The sequence below is a fragment of the Acanthopagrus latus genome, chromosome 4 (assembly GCF_904848185.1).
Source record: "Acanthopagrus latus isolate v.2019 chromosome 4, fAcaLat1.1, whole genome shotgun sequence".
Taxonomy (NCBI): Eukaryota; Metazoa; Chordata; class Actinopteri; order Spariformes; family Sparidae; genus Acanthopagrus; species Acanthopagrus latus.
In genome coordinates, this window is record NC_051042.1 from 33,430,615 (window position 1) to 33,451,996 (window position 21,382).

General features: G+C 41.9%; 1 protein-coding gene and 2 long non-coding RNA genes across 5 annotated transcripts; 2 read left to right on the forward strand and 1 right to left on the reverse strand.

Annotated features, from left to right (window-relative positions):
• Nucleotides 1-4,474: 4,474 nt before the first annotated feature.
• On the reverse strand, nucleotides 4,475-8,408 carry LOC119018407. Its single transcript, XR_005074748.1, has 3 exons — nucleotides 8,349-8,408; nucleotides 7,478-8,239; nucleotides 4,475-5,672 (listed from the first exon to the last, which is right to left on the reverse strand). It is a non-coding gene; the product is annotated as an uncharacterized LOC119018407 (long non-coding RNA).
• On the forward strand, nucleotides 6,334-13,773 carry LOC119018408. Of its 2 annotated transcripts, none has more exons than XR_005074749.1 (4): nucleotides 6,334-6,509; nucleotides 9,456-9,527; nucleotides 9,790-9,951; nucleotides 13,394-13,773. It is a non-coding gene; the product is annotated as an uncharacterized LOC119018408 (long non-coding RNA). The 2 variants fall into 2 exon arrangements; XR_005074750.1 differs by lacking the exon at nucleotides 13,394-13,773 and adding an exon at nucleotides 12,477-13,025.
• Nucleotides 13,774-16,301: 2,528 nt separating this feature from the next.
• On the forward strand, nucleotides 16,302-20,904 carry nqo1 (NAD(P)H dehydrogenase, quinone 1). 2 transcript variants are annotated; one of them, XM_037096049.1, is made up of 6 exons: nucleotides 16,302-16,562; nucleotides 18,401-18,568; nucleotides 18,844-18,974; nucleotides 19,592-19,705; nucleotides 20,270-20,371; nucleotides 20,459-20,904. In XM_037096049.1, the coding sequence occupies exons 1-6, from the start codon at nucleotides 16,559-16,561 to the stop codon at nucleotides 20,783-20,785; spliced, it is 846 nt and encodes a 281-aa protein (XP_036951944.1). In that variant the 5' UTR covers nucleotides 16,302-16,558; the 3' UTR covers nucleotides 20,786-20,904. The 2 variants fall into 2 exon arrangements, with proteins under 2 accessions (XP_036951944.1, XP_036951946.1); XM_037096051.1 differs by lacking the exon at nucleotides 16,302-16,562 and adding an exon at nucleotides 18,196-18,324.
• Nucleotides 20,905-21,382: the final 478 nt, after the last annotated feature.

Here is a 21,382-nt window from a genome sequence, read left to right on the forward strand (position 1 = left end):
CAGTCAGATATGTTGTGTATGTGTTCAACCATCTCCTGCACAAACATGAATGTTGGAAGTTTCAGATTGTGATCAGTAATCAAACCAAATTTCTGCTGAATTACAAACGGTCTGTGGGATTCATCCTCTGGGGACCATGAATGTCTGATATTTTGATAAATCACAATAATGTAGAAGAACTAACAACACTGATTCTTTGAGCTCTGTGACTCCGCAGCTTTGTAAACATGCAGGCAGAGTTTCTAACTGTTCACATTCTTTCTTAAACCAAGAACGGGATGTGGTTTATTTATTAATCCAACCACATGTCGCAAGGCGTGCAAGGGATCTGCAAGGAATCCTCCAGTGCTAACGGCAGTCCTAATAAACAGGGAATGACACCTGGAGTTTCTCCAACAATTATACTGAACTCTTAAAGTGTTGCAGTCTTTTCCTGACCTCTTGGTTTAAACTGTTATTTTGTTTACGTACATCTTTGAAGAATTTCAGATCAGGACGCTTGGCAGGTAAGCGTCGGGTTTTTGGAGGGGATTTTCCAGTTATATCCTCATCTCGTTTGGCAACTTTGAACACAAGCTGCTGCGAAAACTCTCTGTGGGCATCCTCATGAATGACTCGGCATCTCAGATGTTTTCATTTAAGTTTTGTTTCACTTCATGCTTGTTTTGGTTTTTGGACTTTAGTTTTTTATGCTGATGAGACAAATTCGGTCTTAAACCTGAGTGTCTCTTGTAGAGCAAGACTACCACGGCAAGGTTTCAAAGTCAGACATGTTTGAAACACACAGAGGCTTTCAAATCTGTGAGCATTAGAAAATAAATAGGACAAACTATCAATAATTGCATTTCACACCAATTTTCATTCCTTTAATTTCACATTATTGGGCTGAGAGTGTTGAGATATTCATGTTCTCCAGAGGAGTTCAACTGATACAACTGGGTTTTTGTCTTTTATCACGATTAGGTTGATATTTGTGTTACAGATGTTCAACAGAAGATACCTTCTAGAGAGTTTGCCGCAATATCTGCAGAACTATGGGGCGAATTTACATGAGTTATGATAGACAGCACGTTAAACATTACACCTGCGGAGCATCAGCATGTTAGCATCCTGACATTAGCATTTAGCATTCATCTTTGGGTAATTATCCGTAAGAGAAATGGGTACTTAAAATGTGTAAATAATATCTGTTCCTATCAGTTTGGCATCTTGAGGCTTCTGTAGTTGTGGATTACTCCGAATGAGCTGTATGGAAACTTTTTAAAACAAGTCTCCAGCTACTTCAGTTGTTTAGGAGAATGCTTCCCTGCTGAATGCTGTTTTGCTGTGAAGCTCCAGAAATGTTTTGCTGACTAAGAAACTTTACCTGACTTTCCATCTGCATGGAGGAAGAAGATGATGACTTCAGTCCCTCTTATTTGCAACAGCAGTGGCTGTTCTCTGGACTTGATTTCTTTCTCGTAATGTGTACGCACAGATCTTCTATCTAGATTGATTTGTCACACTGATACAAACCTGGAACACAATCACCTGTTAGTTCAAACACAAGTCACGGTAACTTCTAGATGCTTGTTCTCTAATGTGGGACTTTTTGTCAAATAACCAGAAAAGCTGCAAAGACTTTTGGGTAAATTCCCAGTGAACCTGCTCTCCAGGATGCCTCCAGGTGTAGAGGAAACATCCTGCAGCTACATGATCATCAGCAGCACCGCAAGGCTTTTTCTTTATGCCTAACAATAAGAATGAAACCCAACGTATGTGTGCAGCTCGTCTCCACAAAGACTGATGACATGTACGACCAGTCAAGGGTGTGGCAAATAATAACTGAGGCTAGTTGATGACAAAGACTGGTTATCTGTATATGTGTAAATGTTATCCTGCATTTATATAAAACTAAGCTTCAGGAGCGTTCCACCTTAACTGTCCTCCAGGTTACGTCACATTCAGAACTGGTCACTTCTCCACTGGCAGGACGGCGGCGAGCGGAACAAGCTACTGCTAACATGAGTTGTTCAAAAACTTTCTTTTTAGTAACTCTGTGTACACAAACAATGTTCTCAGTGCTGGTGTTCATGTGTAGAGACCCTGGTGATGCTACCAGCAAAGTTTCATGTTGTGTCCAGACTTCTTACTGTTTTAAAAATAGAGATTTGGACGCTATCGTAAAAGTGCCCATAGCACTCCCATTGAAAATGAGTTTGATCCACAAACAAATCTTAAAAGTGGCTCATTCGTCATAATTCTGCTTTTACACGAAGGTTTGACACATATGCGTTCACAAAAATGATGTCGAATGGTGGTGATTATGTGAAAAGATCTACAAAAACTTTAACTAACCATGTCTTTGTCACCTTCTACTGTTGTGCTGTTGTGGTTACTGTCTCTGGCAACATGTATAGAAACAAAAAGCAGCAGGACAGTCAGCCCTTCCTCACAGGGACTCCAGTGAGCTCTCCCCCTGAAAAAAAATCTGATCTCATCTGATATTTATCCCTAAATCATCCCTAAATGTTTGAGCGGGGTTTGGAGCTGTTTAACCTCAAACACATCGAGGCTCTCTGCAGCTACCGGAGCACAAACCATGAACAATAACAAACCTGTGATCTGCTGAGACTCCACCTGACATAGCAAACATTCTACAAGGAGCTTCTGGGACGTGTGGTGATGCAACGCTGCAGCAGACTCCTCCCTGGCAGTATAAATGTTAGTCACCTGGATTTAGACGCACAGAGAGAGTGAACCGACGGAGCAGGATCGCACTCCTTCACAGGATGACTCAATCATTTCACATGATGCAACAGCCGTGCAACATTAACTTCCCTTTGTCGGCTTCATGTGGCAGTGTTTGGCTTAATGTTGACACTTTTAAAATGTAACGTTGCTCCGACTGTTCCTCTGAAAAGATGGATTTATCAGCAACCCTGTGAAGTGAGCACAAAAAGAGTATCTCTCACATTATCTCTACTTTATGTTTTCCTTTGCCTCTCTTTTTTTTCCCTCAGGAAACCAGAAACATGAGATCAGGAAGGGAATTCCCGTCGCTATCAACAACAGTGTTGTACTCACTGAAGTCTTTGTTTCAGTTGTGGGTGTTGAATTCTTCACGTTTATGCTGACTTTATCTCACAGCCCTCACCATGTGCACCTTTCTACTGTACAAGTACTATCAGAACCCAGGATCAGGTTTAAAGTAACAGCAACACAAGATAGAAAGTAATTCAACCTCATCTCGATCCTTGAAATATTTGTAAAATGATGAGGTGAAGGTGAGTTCACAATCTTGGCACTTCTGCAAAGTTACAAGCTGATTTTTCATTTCCAAGCAGTCAGCAGCTCCATAAATGCTCCCGTCATTAATCCACAGGAGTTTTAACACTGAATTATTTAATGATGACCTGTAACTGCCCCCATCATACAGTCTTACATGAGCTACATTCAAATTCAATAGCAGTAAAGAAAATGGACACTTAACACATGTTTTTGTGACAAAGTGTTTTTTAAAAAAGCCATTTTGCGAGCCCAGAATTGCTCTGCCTGAGAGTAACAGGAGCAAAACCTCCTGATCGTTCTTTATTTCTTCATTTGCATTAACTTTGTGCAACTAAAATAGTCAAAACTAGCTGGAAAAACAGCCTGTTTATAGAGCAAAAGGCAAAAGCAAAAGGAGAGATATGAGCGTGAGAGTGGGTCATTTTTCCACACAATCACTCATTGGCTGTTTTAGGTTCTAGGGCGGGCAAATGAGATGTCAATCAAATGGCTGCTATCTCAGGATCTCCAGCGTCGAGGAATGATGGCATGTGAACTGAGAGGTTCTCTGCTTGTTGATTGTGACTTGTTGATGTGGGTTTATCCATGAATACTGTAGATGTACGGCTGTACACTTAAATTGAGGCGTTCCTCTTGGCGGTGTTTGTTACAATATCTTCTTTGTAACTCGACAAAAGCAACATAAAATATAATATTATAGTCAATATTTAGTCTGCAGTGATAATAGTTGCACAACTGAATGTATGCGTGGTGTTGTCGAGGCCAAACGATGAGGAAAAGCTGAATTAAAGGTTTGATGATATAATGCAAGAAGTTCAAATTAAAGCAATGAAAGTAAAAAATGTTCAGACACACACGTCCCTTTACCTCACTGTCATGTTGTTATGTTGTCTTATATTAATGTGCAATATGACTGCGGATACGCACAAATTATCACAAGAAGCAAAAGTACAACAAGACCCATGAAAAGGTCCACAGAAAAGTTCAGAACCGTCCAAACAGTCATTCCACGCAGACTCGACATATTTCTCATGTTTGTACAAAAGTTTATGAGTCTCTCAGTTTATTGAATAATAAGTTGAAAGTCAGTTAACACATACAGCACATAAACATAGTCTGATGAACTAGAAATATGAAAATGTGAAGATGCATTCCACCTTTTATTTTAATGTTCTAACAACATGTTGTCATTTTTTTCTTTTAGTGAAATTAAAAATTTGGGTTCACAAAAACTGATTGTAACATCGGCTACGATACGGCACCCAGATTTACCTTCACCTGGATGACTGACATCTTTCGTCAACATCAGAAGATTGTCAGATTTTTTCCTGCAAGAAACCTGCAAAAGGAAGACGAAGGAGACAACGGGAGGTGTGATCACTTTTTAATGGCCAGTTTAAAGTTGGTTTCCATGGTTACGGGTTTATTTGGGAAACAATCTTGAAAATCTGCTTGAAATGCACCCAAAAAAAAAAGAAAAACAAGACACAAAAGAATGGTATTCGTAGAGGATCTGCGTTAACAACCCTTCCTTGTTCCTGTGTAACAATCCAAATCCTGATCCATATCTTCTCTTCTACTGTGTGAACATGTAAGAATAATAATCCAGCAGCCGGCTCCACCTCCCTGCTCTGACTCACTGGAAGTTGTCTCCATCTCTTTCCTCTATTTGACTGATGCTGCTACAAAATCATCTTTGCTATTGGAAACAACAACCTCCACGCAAAGAAAGTCACATGTTATCTAAACCGCCAATCCAACTTCCTGCAGACATCTGTGATTTTCATCTAAAGCGTTATATTGTCACGTTTCACGTCACGGAGCCAGTTGTAACAGGAGAGAGACTCACTGTGAGGGAATGTGAAATTTCAGCCACTCGGTCTGAAAGTTTAGAATACTGGCGATCAAGTTATTTTTATATCTGGAAAGTTGAGTTTTATTGGCTTCACAACAGGACAGGAATGAACAGTGATCACCTCCAACACTGTCCAGAAATAAATCATCTTTAATGGACCGCATCCTTAATTCTTTCTTTATTGAAGTGTCTGGATTTACCAGTGATGATTAAACAACATTTGCTTATTCGAACAGCTCCACGGTCCACTGGGTTTCCTTCCTCCCTCTTGAGGTATTTCCCTCCCATATCATTTATGGAAGCATGTCAAGATAAACTGAGCAGTGCTGGAACCTGATGATGATTTCCACTCTGGAAGCTAGGAAGATGGCTGGTTCTCGTCCACAGCCCTGCTCTGTCTCACCTCCTTCCTTCCTTTCTCGTTAAAGTTCAGTTCACAAACATGAGAAGAAAGCCGTCCTTCGATCTCTTTTGATCTGCTGACGTTCAGGCGTGCAGGAGAGGGATATGGCTGACAGACGTGCAGCTCTCAGACAACATGAACAACCTGCAGGTCAGCAGGAGGGAGAAAAGGATCGTACACGGTTAATAAGAATCTACACTGGCTGACTGGATTTAGCTAATAGCTATTTGCTATCTAGCCCGCTAAATAAAGTTAGTGAGTGGAGAAAAAAATGAGAAATCCCACAGCATGATCTCAGCCGGTGAATTCCTGCACTCAATCACCGACAGGGACAGTTCAGTAATTCATTGAAAAGGTGGAAACCTTACCGTGACGGGTAGAAAGTCCAAACAGAAGTAACTGAGGCGCGATAATCAGCTGTTCAACGCGCCATCGTTTACTTCCCCTCGTCACACGACCTCGGGGGGGAATCCCAGCCGCCATCAATAAATGTCGTTTTATTTGTCCGACAAACCGAAATGAAGGCGATGAGATCGACGCTCGGAGGGCTGAGAGAGCGAGTATAACACCCACAATGCATTGCAGCTATGGGTCATTCCCAACACTGAAGCAAATGCAGAAGTACCAAAAACTGCAGTTCCTCTAACGACCACTCGAGGCGCCAAAAACAAATCAATCCCTGTAAGAGCACACATAAACACGTTCAATTATATTTAAATTAATGCATAATTAGGGGGCGTGGCCTCGCTGAGTGACAGCTGTCTGCTGTATTTTAATTCAGTCATCGGACATGTGGTATGTTTCTGAGCAGTTAACTGGAATAAAAGACGGTGGAGGGATGGAGGCGGCATTTTGTACTGTAATGTACTTTAACTCTCTTATTTGGCTGCTGAATGGAGGAAAAATTGTAAAGTTACTTCATGAACATATAGAGAAGAGAGAAGAACAGACGCTGCAGGACAACAGACAGAAACCAGCCTGGTGAGTGTAACGATGCTCAGATCAACAGCAGCTACATTAGCAGCTAGCTATCCTGCCGCTAACATATCGTGCTTTGTGTAAACACAGATAGCTTGTTAGCCTGTCGCACTGCGTGAGGGTTGTCTTGGTCTGGATTTTTGTTTCGTGGCTTCCTGTTTTATTTTGAAAAGTAACTCTCCTCTCGTTTCAGGTCACTTGCTCTTCCTCATGTGATTTTTTGGTTTGATGTTTTGCTAGGAGTTTTGTTTCTTTTCCTGTGTTGTGTTTAGTTTAGTTTTGTTCATTATTGGCCTGCCTCGTTCTAGATAGATCATTTTTCACAGCTGGTTCTATTGTTACTCTAAGAGCTGAAGAATTTCAGAATAAAAGCCTGTTTTACTGATCCCACTCTGCATCTGAGTCCAGAAGCTTACACTGCTTATCCACCAAAATAAGGTCTACACAGATTCTTCATTGCCATTTGACCCCATTCCCACTTCGTGCAAGCGAGGCTGAAGCGTCACGTTTCACGTCACCGGAAACAGTTGTAACGGAATAGAAATCAACAAAACACCGACTGTGAAAGTACCAACTATAAAACGGTGGGTAGATTATTTTAAGCATCACAGCCCGCATGACTAATGTCACCCTCATGTGTCTGAGGCATTCGGTCCATGACAAAAAGTCTAGAAGAGCTGCACGTTTAAATTATTTTATCCTCCTTCATGTTAGCCAGAAGCTACACCAGATGTTAGCCGGAGTCGGGCGCTGCCAAGAGACCGACGACCCACTTCAAGCTTCATTCTGATCTGATGATTGTCTTGACAAATGTAACGTAAAACTTCATTTCATGGGGCCCGATGACGCCTGCAGCCGCACTGCAAACACTGTGTTTATCTGTTTGGTGGGGTTCATATTTTCCTCAGGAGTTTTTTTCCTGTTTTAATGAATATAGTTTTCACTCCCTTTATAAATTTGTCAACACCCACCTCTTACAATAGTTCAACAGTATACAGCCAAGTGCACCTTCCTGTTGGCAGACTTTGATGCTGGCGCTCCTCCCAGCTGCACCAGAGTGACTCATGTGAGGGGGGTCTCTGTTTCTGTGTGACCTCACTGTATCCTCGCCATGCATGGACACGTTTTTCCAGCTTCCCTCGCAACCAATGTTGAGCGCTTTCGCTCCAGGAAACTGAGGCTGTGACATTACGTCTAATCCGTCAGACTTTCTCCAGAACCAGATCAACTGGGCTCGATCCAGAGGCTACAAGAGGCTGAGTCACTGTCGAGATTTTACACAAACCCTGTTGGAAGTCTACTGGCGCTGTGCTTTGGCCGACCGAGTTGGCAGATTTTAACTTCCGCTTCTCTAAACATTCCAGATGTTATTGGACCAAATGTCTCAAATCACCTGTGTTTAAACAACCTGCATAAAACTGCTAATTGATGATTGAGATCTTTTTTTTTTTTTTTATGTGCAGTTTCCCAGCCAGTCATTCGGCTCAGCATGATAGAAGCAACACACATCCTGTGTTGAGGTGTGACTTGTGGCTCTGCCTATTGCATCTTTGACTTCTTTCCCACATTTTAGGTTTCCTGCGTCACTGTGTCCTCCTCTGGACCATTTTTCTGTTTTGGTGGGTTTAGAGGTCCATCTGACTCAGGCTCTGATGTGTTTTTTGTTTTCTGTGAGTGACTCTTTTGGTGATTCTGCATTACAGCGTCCACTTTTATCCCCCCTGTAACGTTCACTGGCAGAGTAGAACCCAAAAGCACAAAAACAAGATAGTCAGAGAGGCAGGTAAAGTTCAGTTTACTTATCAATTCAGGCAATGGTCAAAACCAGGATATCAGTCATACAGGCAAACAAATCCAACGAGGGGCAGGCAGAAACTGGAGAGCTTGACAAAAACACACAAGACAATCTAGCAGGGAACAGGTGGAAGTGGACCAGTAATATACTGCGGCACTAATGAGGGAATGGCCTGCAGGTGAGGAGATGGGTAGGGAAGCCCAGGTGAGGGGAATGAGTTGATTGCATGGCAGGAGGAAGTGGCAGGATCAGAAATGACAGGGGAGTAAATAAGGCATGTAAAACAAAACCAGATGACAACAAACTCAGAGTTAGTGGGACTCGTGACTCCTCCAAAGTCTGGCATGAAAGACGCTCCTGTTTCTGTTTGGGCAAGAACTCAATATTTGTTTTCTCTCAGCCAAAATATCCCATTTTGGGGGAATTTGAGACGACCGTCATCTGCAGTTATATTACACCATGTTGCAACATATTTAACATTATCGATATCACAATCATCGTGCGTGTACTTCACAGGACCGGCTTTTTCTGACCTTCTACGAAAGTAACTTCCCATTTTCTGCCTTTACCATCCCTCCAACTAAACAGTTTCATTTCCTCTTGCGTTGACCCACAATTCACATTCTAATTCTTTCAATCAGCATCCTGTGAATCACATCCCTACAAACAATGAGTGACATCACCAAGTACTGGCAGAGCAAATCATTCCTAGGAGATCGAGTTGTCCTTATATTCTCATTAATGGTCCTGTACAGGCCTCTGCATCCCAGTTCAAACAGTCGCCCTTTTTACACAGCGTCTCCGTCTTATCTCCGGAGCGCTGGTTCATCAATGATCTGATGATTCTGGTGATTCACACACAGCGAAGCATCTCTGCCGTACCGCCGTGTAATTCACACAGGAAGCTGCAGCTCCTAAAGAGGCTCGATGGTCCACGTCATGATGATGACGTCAGTGTGTTTTCAAGGTGTTTCCCAGGTGTCCTCCTGTCAATCTGTCCCGCGGACAGTTTATAATCATATGGATGCTGTTATAATGTGTAGAGATTGAGATCCTGGCCCACCAAAGATCCTGGAAAGTGACAAAGTTATGCTTTTCGTGCTAAATTATATAATCACCATCACTAAACTGGATGCTGTCTGACTCCCTCGCAGGGAGAAAGTTCCCTGAAGTCTCGGTCCGGAGGGCTGACGGTCGCGGTGATTTATTATCATCACAGACACTCGGTGAGTTTAAGTTTTTTGCTGGTGACAGATGCTGTTTTTCGGGCAGAAATGTCACGAAGAGTCAGGAGGACGGACGCTTCTCCATGTGTATCTGCAGTATGTTTTCCTCATATAAGTTGCCAAAGACAGTTACAGTTACTACGTTACTGTTGTTCTGTCATGTAATGTTGCTTTGTGGGACATTTCTCTGTATTTAGTTGAGTGATGGACCTGTGTAGTTATCAGACTGTCAGACTGACATGCCCCCTCTTCACGCCTCCAGCTTTTCAGTTCACACCAAGATGCAGCCCTGATTCTATTTCCAGAGGTGGATCAACAATTTACTTTTTGCTGTGGAAACCAGATGGTGAAAAGTTCACTTCCTCCTCTTCCCCGTTCAGCATATTTTCAGTGTTTCCTCCTCGCAGCCACAGCGGTCCAGAGCGTGAGTCATGTGAAGAATTTCTGTTTTTGTGATGATGACACACCCTCACACACATACTCTCTGTGTGACCTCATCAGATCTACACCTTAGCAACCGGGATGCCTGTTTGAGGTTCCCTAACAACCAGCGTGGAAACCTTTTACATCAAGGTGCACGCTGTGACATCATGCCTGACCTCCAGAGAGTGAATCAGAAGAATATCACTGAGCTTCCACTGACAAATGAAACGATTAGATATGATTGTGAAAATGTCTGTTACGCTCCTCAAAGTCCTGAAATCTGAGCCTCTCCAGCTTGTGGTGGAATGTAACTGAGTACATTTACTGGAGGACTGTATTTAAGCACAATTTTGAGGTGCTTTACTTGAATATTTCAGTGTTCTTGCTACTCTTTTTTTCCGCTCCACCACATCTGGAAGCAAATATTGTACTTTTTTTACTCCACTGTATTTATTTGACAAACTTCAGTTACTCTGCTGCATCAGAGCCTGCATAAGTACAGAGCAGTCTGTGGTCGCGTTCGCATGACTGTGCAGCGGTGAAACTCCGAGGCTTCACGCCCAGCTTTGTTTCTTCAACCATGATTCAGACACTATGCAACGACGATGATGGCTGGGCAGTCTTTATAATGACCTGTTCTCACAGTCTGGGGTCCCAAGGGTCAGCCGGTGGGAATGTGACAATGGCACACAATTGGCTTTTTGTTGTGGGCATTGTCCAGGTATCCGCAACAAAAAGCCACACTTCACCTTCCTCCCTGATCAGAAGACGTTCAGGCACTCCTTCCTGCTGCCCCGGTCACTTAAATCAGTTGACCCACGGTGCGAAGACGCTCGGCTCAGCTGGAAAAGTGTTGATTCTGTTTCTCATCTTTCAAACCATCAATCTTTGGCCTAGTAAGTGAAACCAGTCCAGTAGCCTACAATACGGCATTTGTTGCCAAAGTCTCCAGAGAGCTTTCTATCAAAATTATCTCAGGTCAGTTGAATGTCCTGCAGACTCATCTTGCTCTGCTTCTATTTATTGAAAGTCTGTTTTTCACTGAACTGCAACTTTGGCTCAAAGGGAGAGTCTGAGAGGACAAAGCAGCAGAGAGTGTTGCAACTGGAGAGTCATCACATGAGGAGTGAGATAATTTTTTTTTACTTGAGGCTCTTTTGCTTTCTTTCTAAAGTAAATTAGTAGCTGGTCTTGACCTACGCCTGGTTTAAAAGGAGGCATGACTTGGTTGGATGATGTACAACTACAAAACTAACACAGCAGCCAGCAGAAATCTCCCTGTCTGGTTGTGCTGCAGGACTACCAGAGAGAGGAAGATGTCTATCAGCATAGTCCTGATTTTGACAATACCTCAGCCGAACTCTGCCTCAGTTCGGCATCAGACAGATAAATGTCTTCCACTTACATTGCTCTGATTTTGACAACACCTGGGTCCCCTTGGCCTTAGCAACCCACATGAAAGCTGGTTGTATCAACAACCCACATGTGTCCTTAACATATCTGTAAGGACACTCACACACTTTGTAACTACACTCCCACAGTCTGTAAAGACACTCCTACAAGCTGTAAGGACACTCCCACAATAAATAAGGACACTCCCACACCTTGTAAGGACACCCCCACACTCTCTAAGGATACTCTCATACTCTCTTAGGATACACTCACACTACCACACCATATAAAGACACTCCCACAATCTGTAAGGACACTCCCATAATATGTAAGGACACTCTCACACTCTGCAATGACATGCTCATACCCTGTTAGGACACATCCACATCCTGTCAGGACACTCCCACACTATGTAAGAACACTACCATATTATTTAAGAACACTCCCACACCCTATAAGGACACTCTCAATCCAGGTAAAGACACTCCCACACTCTGCAAGGAAGTTACTATATTATGTTAGGACACTCCCACACCCTGTAAGGACACTACCATACTATATAAGGACACTCCTGCTACTCCCCTCCAGGTAGTTAGAACTGAAAGAGCCTGTTGGATGAGACGTGAAACATCTTCTACAAAATGAAACAGCTGGTTAACGATACAGTGCTTACAACTGTAACAACCTTCACCAACAAAGAGAACGTAACGTATTTATCAGGTTTTTACGCTGTAACATTTACAACAAGCCCAACACATTTAATAACACAACAATTTTTTTTGACTAAAACTGGACAAATAAGTTTTGATTTGTCATGGACTGAAACTATGAAGGATAAAAATGACAATTGTGACTGAAACAAAAAATATCTTTGTTTAAAGACTACGATTAAATCTAAATTAGCCAAAGTTTGCACAGGTTTTAAGCCAAAACGTGTTTTTCCTCACTCTGACTACAAGAAGGATTGAAGTACCAGAAATATCAAGAGGAATTAAATGCTGAAAACATCAAATATCCGACCCGAGGCCTTTCTCTCTGCTGATTCTTTGCGAGTGGACCACCGGGATTTTTCTGCAGGCTTTTAGTGATGATTTGCAATTAAATGTGTTAATGTGTTATTTCCTTGATGTGCAGTCGACCAGAAGTCTGTTCTGCAGCAGACAATGGGTGACAGGTTCTGAGAAGCACGCGGACTGTGAGGTCGGCACCGTGAATGCGAGCTAATGATGCTGGAGGGAAATAATGAGATCCAGTTACACGACAGGATCAGACTCTCTGCTGGGTCCTCGGGGATAAATTTGTCTTAATCCCTCCAGCATGTCTGTCAGGCTGCTGCACCGCTGGATTACCTGCTGAGCCCGAAAAACAGAACTGTCACAATCGAGGTTCACGAAGTGGAAACAGGCAGGAAGGACATTCAGCCCAGACTCGCTCGAACTCTCCAGAAAACAGATTACATCTGAATTTATCTTTGTGCAACCAGGTGAAAGTCACATAACAGTTAAACAAGACTTTCCTTCCCACAAGGTGCTTTCTGGGTAAATATTACAGGTGGATGGCTCTGCGTACGTCACTTCACACCTGGAATCTCAACGCATGTCATAAAAGGTCCTCCAATTGTCAAATGCTTGAGTAAAAGTAAAAATATCATGTTAGAATATTAATTAACAAGAAAGTCACGTATATAAATAACACCTCAGTAAAATTATCTGATGTTAAATGTAATCAAGCATCAAAAGTACAAATTAAAGCTTTAAATGAAAGTCTTCTTGTTGATTTGTCGTCTTTATTTGCATATATTTGGTGTTGCAGTTCATCCAGAAGTAACATACACTGATCAGATTACATGACTTTAATATTATTATTCTTAGATTATGTTACTGACTACATTTTCTAACAGGTAATTAGTAACTGTGTCGTATCTGTGCTGTGTGACATCAGTCTGAATTTAAATATTGAACATGTAATAATCTGCCTCCTGTCGGCAACAATGTTTGTGAGATAAAAAGCTCTGTGATGACGGCCTCCTCCTGTTTTTATCTGCACTGCAGGAGCTCTACAAACCTGATGTCCTCCGTCCGTCCACCAGGCGTCCTCAGTGTGCAGAGTCCTGTCAGCATTTCACACTGTGACACCTTTGAATCACCTGTCAGCCTCTCAGGTGTACTTTGGAAGAGACTCGAAACAAGAAGCTCTTCGTTGAGTGATTTCAAGCGTCGATGCATTTTAATAAATTGCTGAAAATGTCAGATACAATTATAAATCAGTCACAGGAGAGATTTTACTCCAGAATGAGTATTAATTGTACATTTTTCTGACACCACTTTGATTTGAGGTGTACTCACATGACTGTAATTATACTTTTATAAACTTCCACCACTGGCTGTAAGAATTAAAGGCGCATTCTGTAGTTTTGGTGAAAACATTTTAATGAGAAGAGAAAGATCTTTTTTTGCCAAAACAAACAATGAGGACAACACAATTCATACAGCTTAACACTGTTTATATGTGGTGGACCCTGCCACCTTTCTATTGATCTGGGACCTTATATTTGGTTATTTATTATTACCTCATTAATATTCAGAGTTTTAATTTCTTCTCCAAAACTACGTAGTGTCCCTTTAAGTTGCCTGACTTTGCCTGTTGATGCCTCCTGCACACGGTCACATAACGACCTCTGACCTCTGACCTCTGACCTCTGAAGCATTTCCCCTCAGACAGGTGATCCCAGCAGGTCTCGCCGCTGAGGCTCAGCCAGGTGATCTGCAGCTGACAGAAAGTGTTCAGGTAACATTCCTGTCACATTCCAGCCCGTCGGCCATCATCGAGCCGAGGGCGCGACCGATCCACCGCGGGATAACTGACAGCAGCAGAAAATTTGTGGTGGATTTAATCAATCACACTCGCTGCATGTTCAGCCGACTAACTGTGGTTCAGAGTTTCTGCCTCACATGTCGAAACACCTGAAACACAGAGATAAAAAGATAAAAAGAGAAGTCATGAGGCCGATTTCTCAAACACTGTGAGATCTAATCAGACTGAAGTCACTGAACAACGACACACTAAAGACGATCTTCACCTGAGAGTTTTATGGATCTTTCTCTTATTGATCTTGTGGTTCAGTTAAAAGCTCCTGACTGCATATTAAACATGTAGAGAGAAGAAATTCTTTGTCTTCTTCTCTCACAAGCTCGTCGTTCAGGACGTTTGCCTTTTGCTGGTATTATTAACAGAATGTAAAGAAATAACAGTTTTTCTCATCATGACTTCAGTTTATTATCAGAAAGAGATACAGTATGTACTGAAGTTAGCATGCTAACCACCTAGCTGTGGCCCTTCCAGGTGCAAAGATTCCGGCATCACTCCTGCGGTGCTACGAGCTCACAGTCCGCACCGCTAGCTGCACGGCTAACTGAGCTAACAATGATTTAGCAGTTACTCTGGTGATATGCTGCCCACTGTCTGCTTTGTGTACCAGATTTAGCAAAAGAAAAAAAAAAACTAAATTAATTAAAAATGACTGACCTCTTTCTGGGTTTGTGTCGTAGCACCTCAATACGTTTTGTTTTGGATTGTATAATATGTAAGAACCCGTCCGGTCGGTAAACGTCTCCTGATGAGAGCTGAATCTGACGTGACTTCAGGTGTTTACTCCTCCAGAAGGTCCAGCTCTCTGCCCCGAAACACTCAGTCAACAGCTTTTGTTTTGCTCTGTTTTGTTGTTTGATGTTGTGTCAGAAACATCGACTACACAAATGCTAACGTGACGTTACTCAGTGAGCCATCTGAGTTTCAACATTTGTAAGAGTCAAACTGAATCTATTTGAGAGAACCGGGACAATTTTCAACCAGTTTTATGGCGACAATACCGATGTTTCTAACAAGACAAGACATCTCGGTTCATGATGATCAGATCAGGTACTCAGAGCCGAACCAGGATGTTTTCTAACCCTGACAGAGTGTTTTTGTGCCTGAACCGAATCAGAGCAGAGAAATAAACAAGCGTTCAGTTTTAACTCGTCTGTGGTTTTGCAGAAACATACTTAGCTAACATTAATTCTGGAGATTGGGTTGTGAAAGATCACTCGTCCAGTCCAAATTCTGTCGTCTACTAACTCATCCGACCCCCTCCCCACCGGTGCCGACGTCAGACAGTTGCTCCCTCATGATGTCGGGGTTTGGTCGAGGAGGCGGTTCGGATCTTTTCGAGTTCGGAGTCGCCTGGAGCGCATCATCAGAGGTGAAGATCTCACCTTCGCAGGGTTGTAAATAAGGTTTTCTCAGATCGGTTCAGGATCTTGGAGCTCCCAGAGAACACGTTGGATGAGCTGCACAGAGACTTTTTATGTTTTTTTCTTTTTATTTCGGTTGGGTTTTTTTTGTTGTTGTAAAGACGAGCCTCGAGCGACTCTCTGTTGTTGGGGAGAACGCTGCGACGCCGTTTCGCTGTGAAGCTCCAGAAAAGTTTTGTGGACTACGAAACTTTCCATCAACATGAGGGTGAGTTGATGTTGACTGAACTGTCATATTTTTTTGGGGTGAACTGGTCCTTTAACAAACAAAAAAAGATTCTCTGGCTGCAAAATCTCAGTTTTATTATATTATATTAGAGTTAAAATCTTGTCTGCGAAGTGTGTGAAAGTCTGCAGAGAAGCTGGTGACAGGTGACATTAAACTCGAGGACTCGAGTGAACAGCTCCGGCTTTACTAAACCGACGCCTTCCTCCACTTCTCTCCTAACGAGGTGAAATTAAGCCGGATTAAAGAGTTTATTAAGCCACATGACCCGGTGGGATAATCCCTTGAAAGTGACCCAAACATTCTTTTCCAGGCCAAATGAAACCAATCTGATTCGCCCATAGCCTGACTGACTCACACACACACACACACACACACACACACACACACACACACACACACACACACACACACACACACACACACACACGCACACACACACACACACACGCACACACACACACACACTAACTCCCTTTACAAACACTGAACTAAACCGGTCCTACAGTTTGACAGCAGACGTTTTTTTCCTTCACTTCCTGCAGTGTGTCGTTGTGACTTACAGACACTTTGCTCTCCATCTGATATCCAACATGCTTCTCACGCACAGAAATCCACTCTGTCTATAAGAGCCGCGGCGCCGGGCCGAGCCGGGTCCACACCTCAGACGGGTCCAGAGGACACACAGCAACAACAACATGGGTAAGACTCATTTATCACTTTCACCTCAAATAAATCTTTTTTTTTTTTTAAATCTGCTTTTTATCCAGAACTAAAGTCCAGACAGATCTGGAGCCATTTAAATTCCCATATCTGTTTTTTTAAAATGTCTTTCAAAGCCAAATACTTTTATCAGGAGCTTGTTTGTGTCCGAGTTAATCATTTAAAAATGTGGGAGTAAATCAGACCAACAGATATGAAACACAGCTGAATGGAGAAGAAACAGAAACACTATTCGTCACAGACTATAAGCAGAAAAACTTTGTGTGTGTTGGTGACAAATATCTTAATCAAACATTAACCATAAATCTCTGAACAGCAGTTCAGAGTGTGAGGATCTGCAGCTCGGTCTGGTTTCTGCTGCTGACGCCCAGCGTGTCGTCTCGTCAGACATGTTCTGCAGCTCTCTGAATGTTGTCATCTGATATTCACACAGGACGTTATTGTCTCTGCTGCTTTACTGTCAAACTTTAAACTCAAACAAACCGCTGATTGTTTTAATGATCAGCTTGTTTTCATCTTGTTGCTGTTTATTCTTAAAGAAAGTAAAGTTGATTTCTCATTGAGCTTCTTGCTGTAAAGTTTGAGTTTTAAAATATCCCGAAAAGAAAAAAATCATATTCTTAATGCATCTTTCTTCACAAGGTTACAAATAAAATACAATTCTGTGATTAAAGCAACATGATGCAGATCCACAGATACGATTGAAAACATAAAACCAGTTCAACAAAGACAGAAAACATTTACAGCATCGATCGACACTGAAAACAGATCATCAAAACTCTCATCTCATGTCTAAACTCACTGAAAACACTTCGTACGTGTCTGAGAATCATCTCGTCCTCCCTCGCCGCCGCTCGTTACACACTGACGACGACGAGCGTCACACGAATAACTTTTCTTTTCTCTGGCGTGTGAATGATTCACACAGCTGCTGACTGTTCGCTCTGAGCACAGCAACACTTTCTGTTTCGTTACAGTAAATACCAACCGTACGGTTTCTGAATGCAAATCAAAACTTGACTCAATATCAAATCAGATCAGTTTTATTTAAACAGCCAAAAAATCACAGTCACATTCACATCCCCTCTGTGGGCTTCACAACCTGTCAGACATCACAGTACATGTTTCTGTTCTGCCTGGTAACAACAGAACACACGACACGTGTATTTTACAATCCAGTCTCACAATTTTGGGCCAAATACAACAAATATGAGTTATATTTAATTTACAGAAGGTACGGCAGAATAAAATATGACGTACGTGTGTTTGTATCACTGCAGTATCACAGGAAGAGTTTGATATTTGAGGCAAAACATTCATGAGTCTCTGCTGTGAACAGCAACAATTGTGTGTGACCACTGAAGCAGGTTTGTTTCTTTGTCGTCTGATTCCTCTCCAGTGATCACTAATAAAGAAACACTCAACATGTGTAGTTATTTTTAACAGTTGTAAAAAGTCTGTTAGCATTTATACAGTTTCCTGCAGATGTTAAAGGATGAATGAGAAAAGACTTCATGTATTGGAAGTGATCATTGAAGGAATTTTGTGTGAAAGCTACAAAAAAAACTGATCCACAGTTTTGGTCGCACAGACGTCTGTCAGTGTTGAACAAGTAGAATTTAAAAATGATGCTGATCCAAAGTCTGGAGATATTTAACCTCGACTCTGGGACGATCAGCATCAGAGGACCTCAGGTTATCCAGCTGAGTAACGGGATCAGATCTCCTCGTAGCCGCTGCAGGTGATGTGATGAACTGTGACTTATACTAAAGCAGAAGTCTGATTTTATTAACGACATTTGAAACTGGGTCTGACAGCTCAGAAGACGGTCCTGATCGTGTACGCCCACCAGAGTCCGAGGTCGTTCAACGCAGCGGTACGTGACGCGGCGATGGAGGAGCTGAAGGAGCAGGGCTACCGGGTCGTCGTGTCCGACCTGTACGCCATGAACTTCAGAGCCAACGCCACGCAGGACGACATCATCGGTGACCTCACTCTTGATGACTGTGTTGATCAGAGATCCAAATATGTTTTTGGTGTAAAGTCTTAAACATAAAACTGTTTACTGCTAACTTTTACATCATTAAAGGTTCAGGATCTTTTCTTTAGACTCCTGAATCAACAACATACATGTCAAACTTTATGTCTTTGTTTTCAGGTGAAAATTCCTAAAAAAATACCAAAAAAAAAAGACAGAAAACTTAGATTATCACCAGAGTTTCCTCTAAACTCTATGTCCTGACCGTGTGTGTGTGTTCAGGTGATCTAAAGAATCCAGAACTCTTCCAGTACGGCGAGGAGACCATGCACGCCTGGATGGAGGGTCACCTGAGTGACGACATCGTCGCCGAGCAGCGCAAAGTGTTGGAGGCGGAGCTAATCATCTTCCAGGTCAGAGGTCGCTCATGTCGCTAGCTTCTGTTAGCTGCTGAGACAGATTGTTCATCTCAGTCCATTAATGTCCGGCAGAGTCGAGTCAGCTGTTCATCTGATCCTCAGCTGTGTATCTTCATCCCCTCAGTGTCGTAGCCGTTAGCAACATTAGCATGTCACTCACTTTTGCTCAAGTTGGTTCACGTTAGCTGTCAAATAACAATGAACTGTGATCCTGGATGCGTTTTTATGTCTATATCTGTTGAAAAACTCAACTATTTAAAAGCAAAAGATCATTAAACTACAATGTAAATTTACCCAAGATGGCTGCCGACCTCTGACCTATTGATTGACAGCTCATCTGACCAGTTAGGAATATTTTTAGCAATTTCTCTGATGGAAAATAGTCAATTATCAATTAATCCTAAAACATATATGAAACACTTTTAACCAACAACTTTGATGGAAACTCAGAGTATTTTAAATAATGAATTAATTGTTAATAATCTTAAGAAAAATGTAATTGGTCAAGTTCCAAAACCAGACCAGAATCTCCTGTACTCATAATTGAAAGGAAATAAAACAATAAATAATATCACTGATGTCTGTGTGACGTGTTGTGTCTCTTGTTGCAGTTTCCTTTGTACTGGTTCAGTGTGCCGGCCATCATGAAGGGCTGGATGGACCGAGTGCTGACACAAGGTTTCGCCTTCTCCCTGCAGAACATGTACAACAACGGGATATTCAAGGTCCGTCCGTCTCCGCTGGACGACACGTCTGCGTGATACCAACTGATAATAACCAGATAAAGTAAAATGATGATACAGACGGAGGAAACTGGTCTGTTTAATCCTTGTTTAACATTCTCAACATTAAAACCTGCAACATGTTTCAAACATTAATCAACAAAATCTCAAAATTATGACTCAAAACAAACTTTCAGCCCCTCTGATTAGTATTTAAATGCATAAAACAGACTTTTAATATAATGTGCATCAAATATAAGAACATTTCTCATTTTTTATTAATGTAAATTGTTTGGCAGCAGTCATATTTCTTCTGTGGAGATATATTTTATGTTATTATTATTATTATTATCATTTGTTGTCTGTCTACAGCAGCCTCCACATATGAGCACCCAAAGAAAGAGTTAATGCCTTATATTATATAAAATATATATTGTATTAACTTAACTTAATCTTCAGAGGTGGCACACATTGTGCTCCACACGTCAGCTGTGTGAACGTGTCGTCATGTTGTTCTGGTTCGTCTCGACACGTCAGATGAAAAGAGTATTTCTATGTTTCTTACAGGAAAAGAAAGCGATGTTGTCGTTCACAACTGGAGCAACACAGACGATGTTCAGACCTGACGGGATCAATGGAGACATCAACGTCACACTGTGGCCTCTACAGGTGAGACACACACACACACACACACACGATTCTCTCTGTGTTGGTGGACGGTTGTTGACGTCTCTTGTCTCGTCTTGTTTCTTTCAGAACGGCACTCTTCACTTCTGTGGCTTTCAGGTTCTCCCTCCTCAGGTATTCTGGAGTCCAGCTCACTGCCCCCCTCCTGTGAGGACCGCCATGTTAGACGGGTGGCGAGCCCGACTTAAAGGACTGTTGGCAGAAAAGCCTTTGACCTTTGCCCCCTGTGAGCTCTTCGACCTCACGTTTCAGGGCGGCTTCATGATGTTTCCGAAGGTGAAGGAGGAGCGAGAGTGGCAGCCCTTCGGCCTCACCACAGGACACCACCTGGGGAAACCGCTGCCGCCCGACAACCAGATCAGAGCTCAGGGTGCCGAACCGGACTGCAGGAAGTAGAACCTGCTCGTGTGACTTTAAATCTACTCAGATGTGTCGAGATCACTTTAATGTCAAAATGTGTGATTAATGAATGTGTTTCATTCACTGAAACTGAAATAAAAACGTTTAAATAACAATGGCTTGAACTTTCTTAGTTAATTTAGTTGAATATATCAATACTCGTGTTATTTATGTTGAAATTTACGTACTTTTCAAATGCAGGACATTTTACTACAGTGTAGTATACTGTACGCTAATACTTCTTTGATTTGCGGATGGCACAAGGTGAATTAATATCTAAACCTTTCATCATGATGATCAAAGCAAATGAATGAAAACAAACAAACCGTGCAGCAGGTTCTAATAATCAAATTAACACATAGATAGATAGATAGATAGATAGATAGATAGATAGATAGATAGATAGATAGATAGATAGATAGATAGATAAAACAATAAAGTACTATAAAAAATAAAATGCTTAAATAGTTACAAAATGAAATGAAATGCTGAGATATCAAGGAGTAAATGTTAGTGGAACATAAGGTGTAAGAGGATCAGGTGCAGTTTAATGTATAAGTCTGCATTAATTTAACATATTCTCATTTACATAAC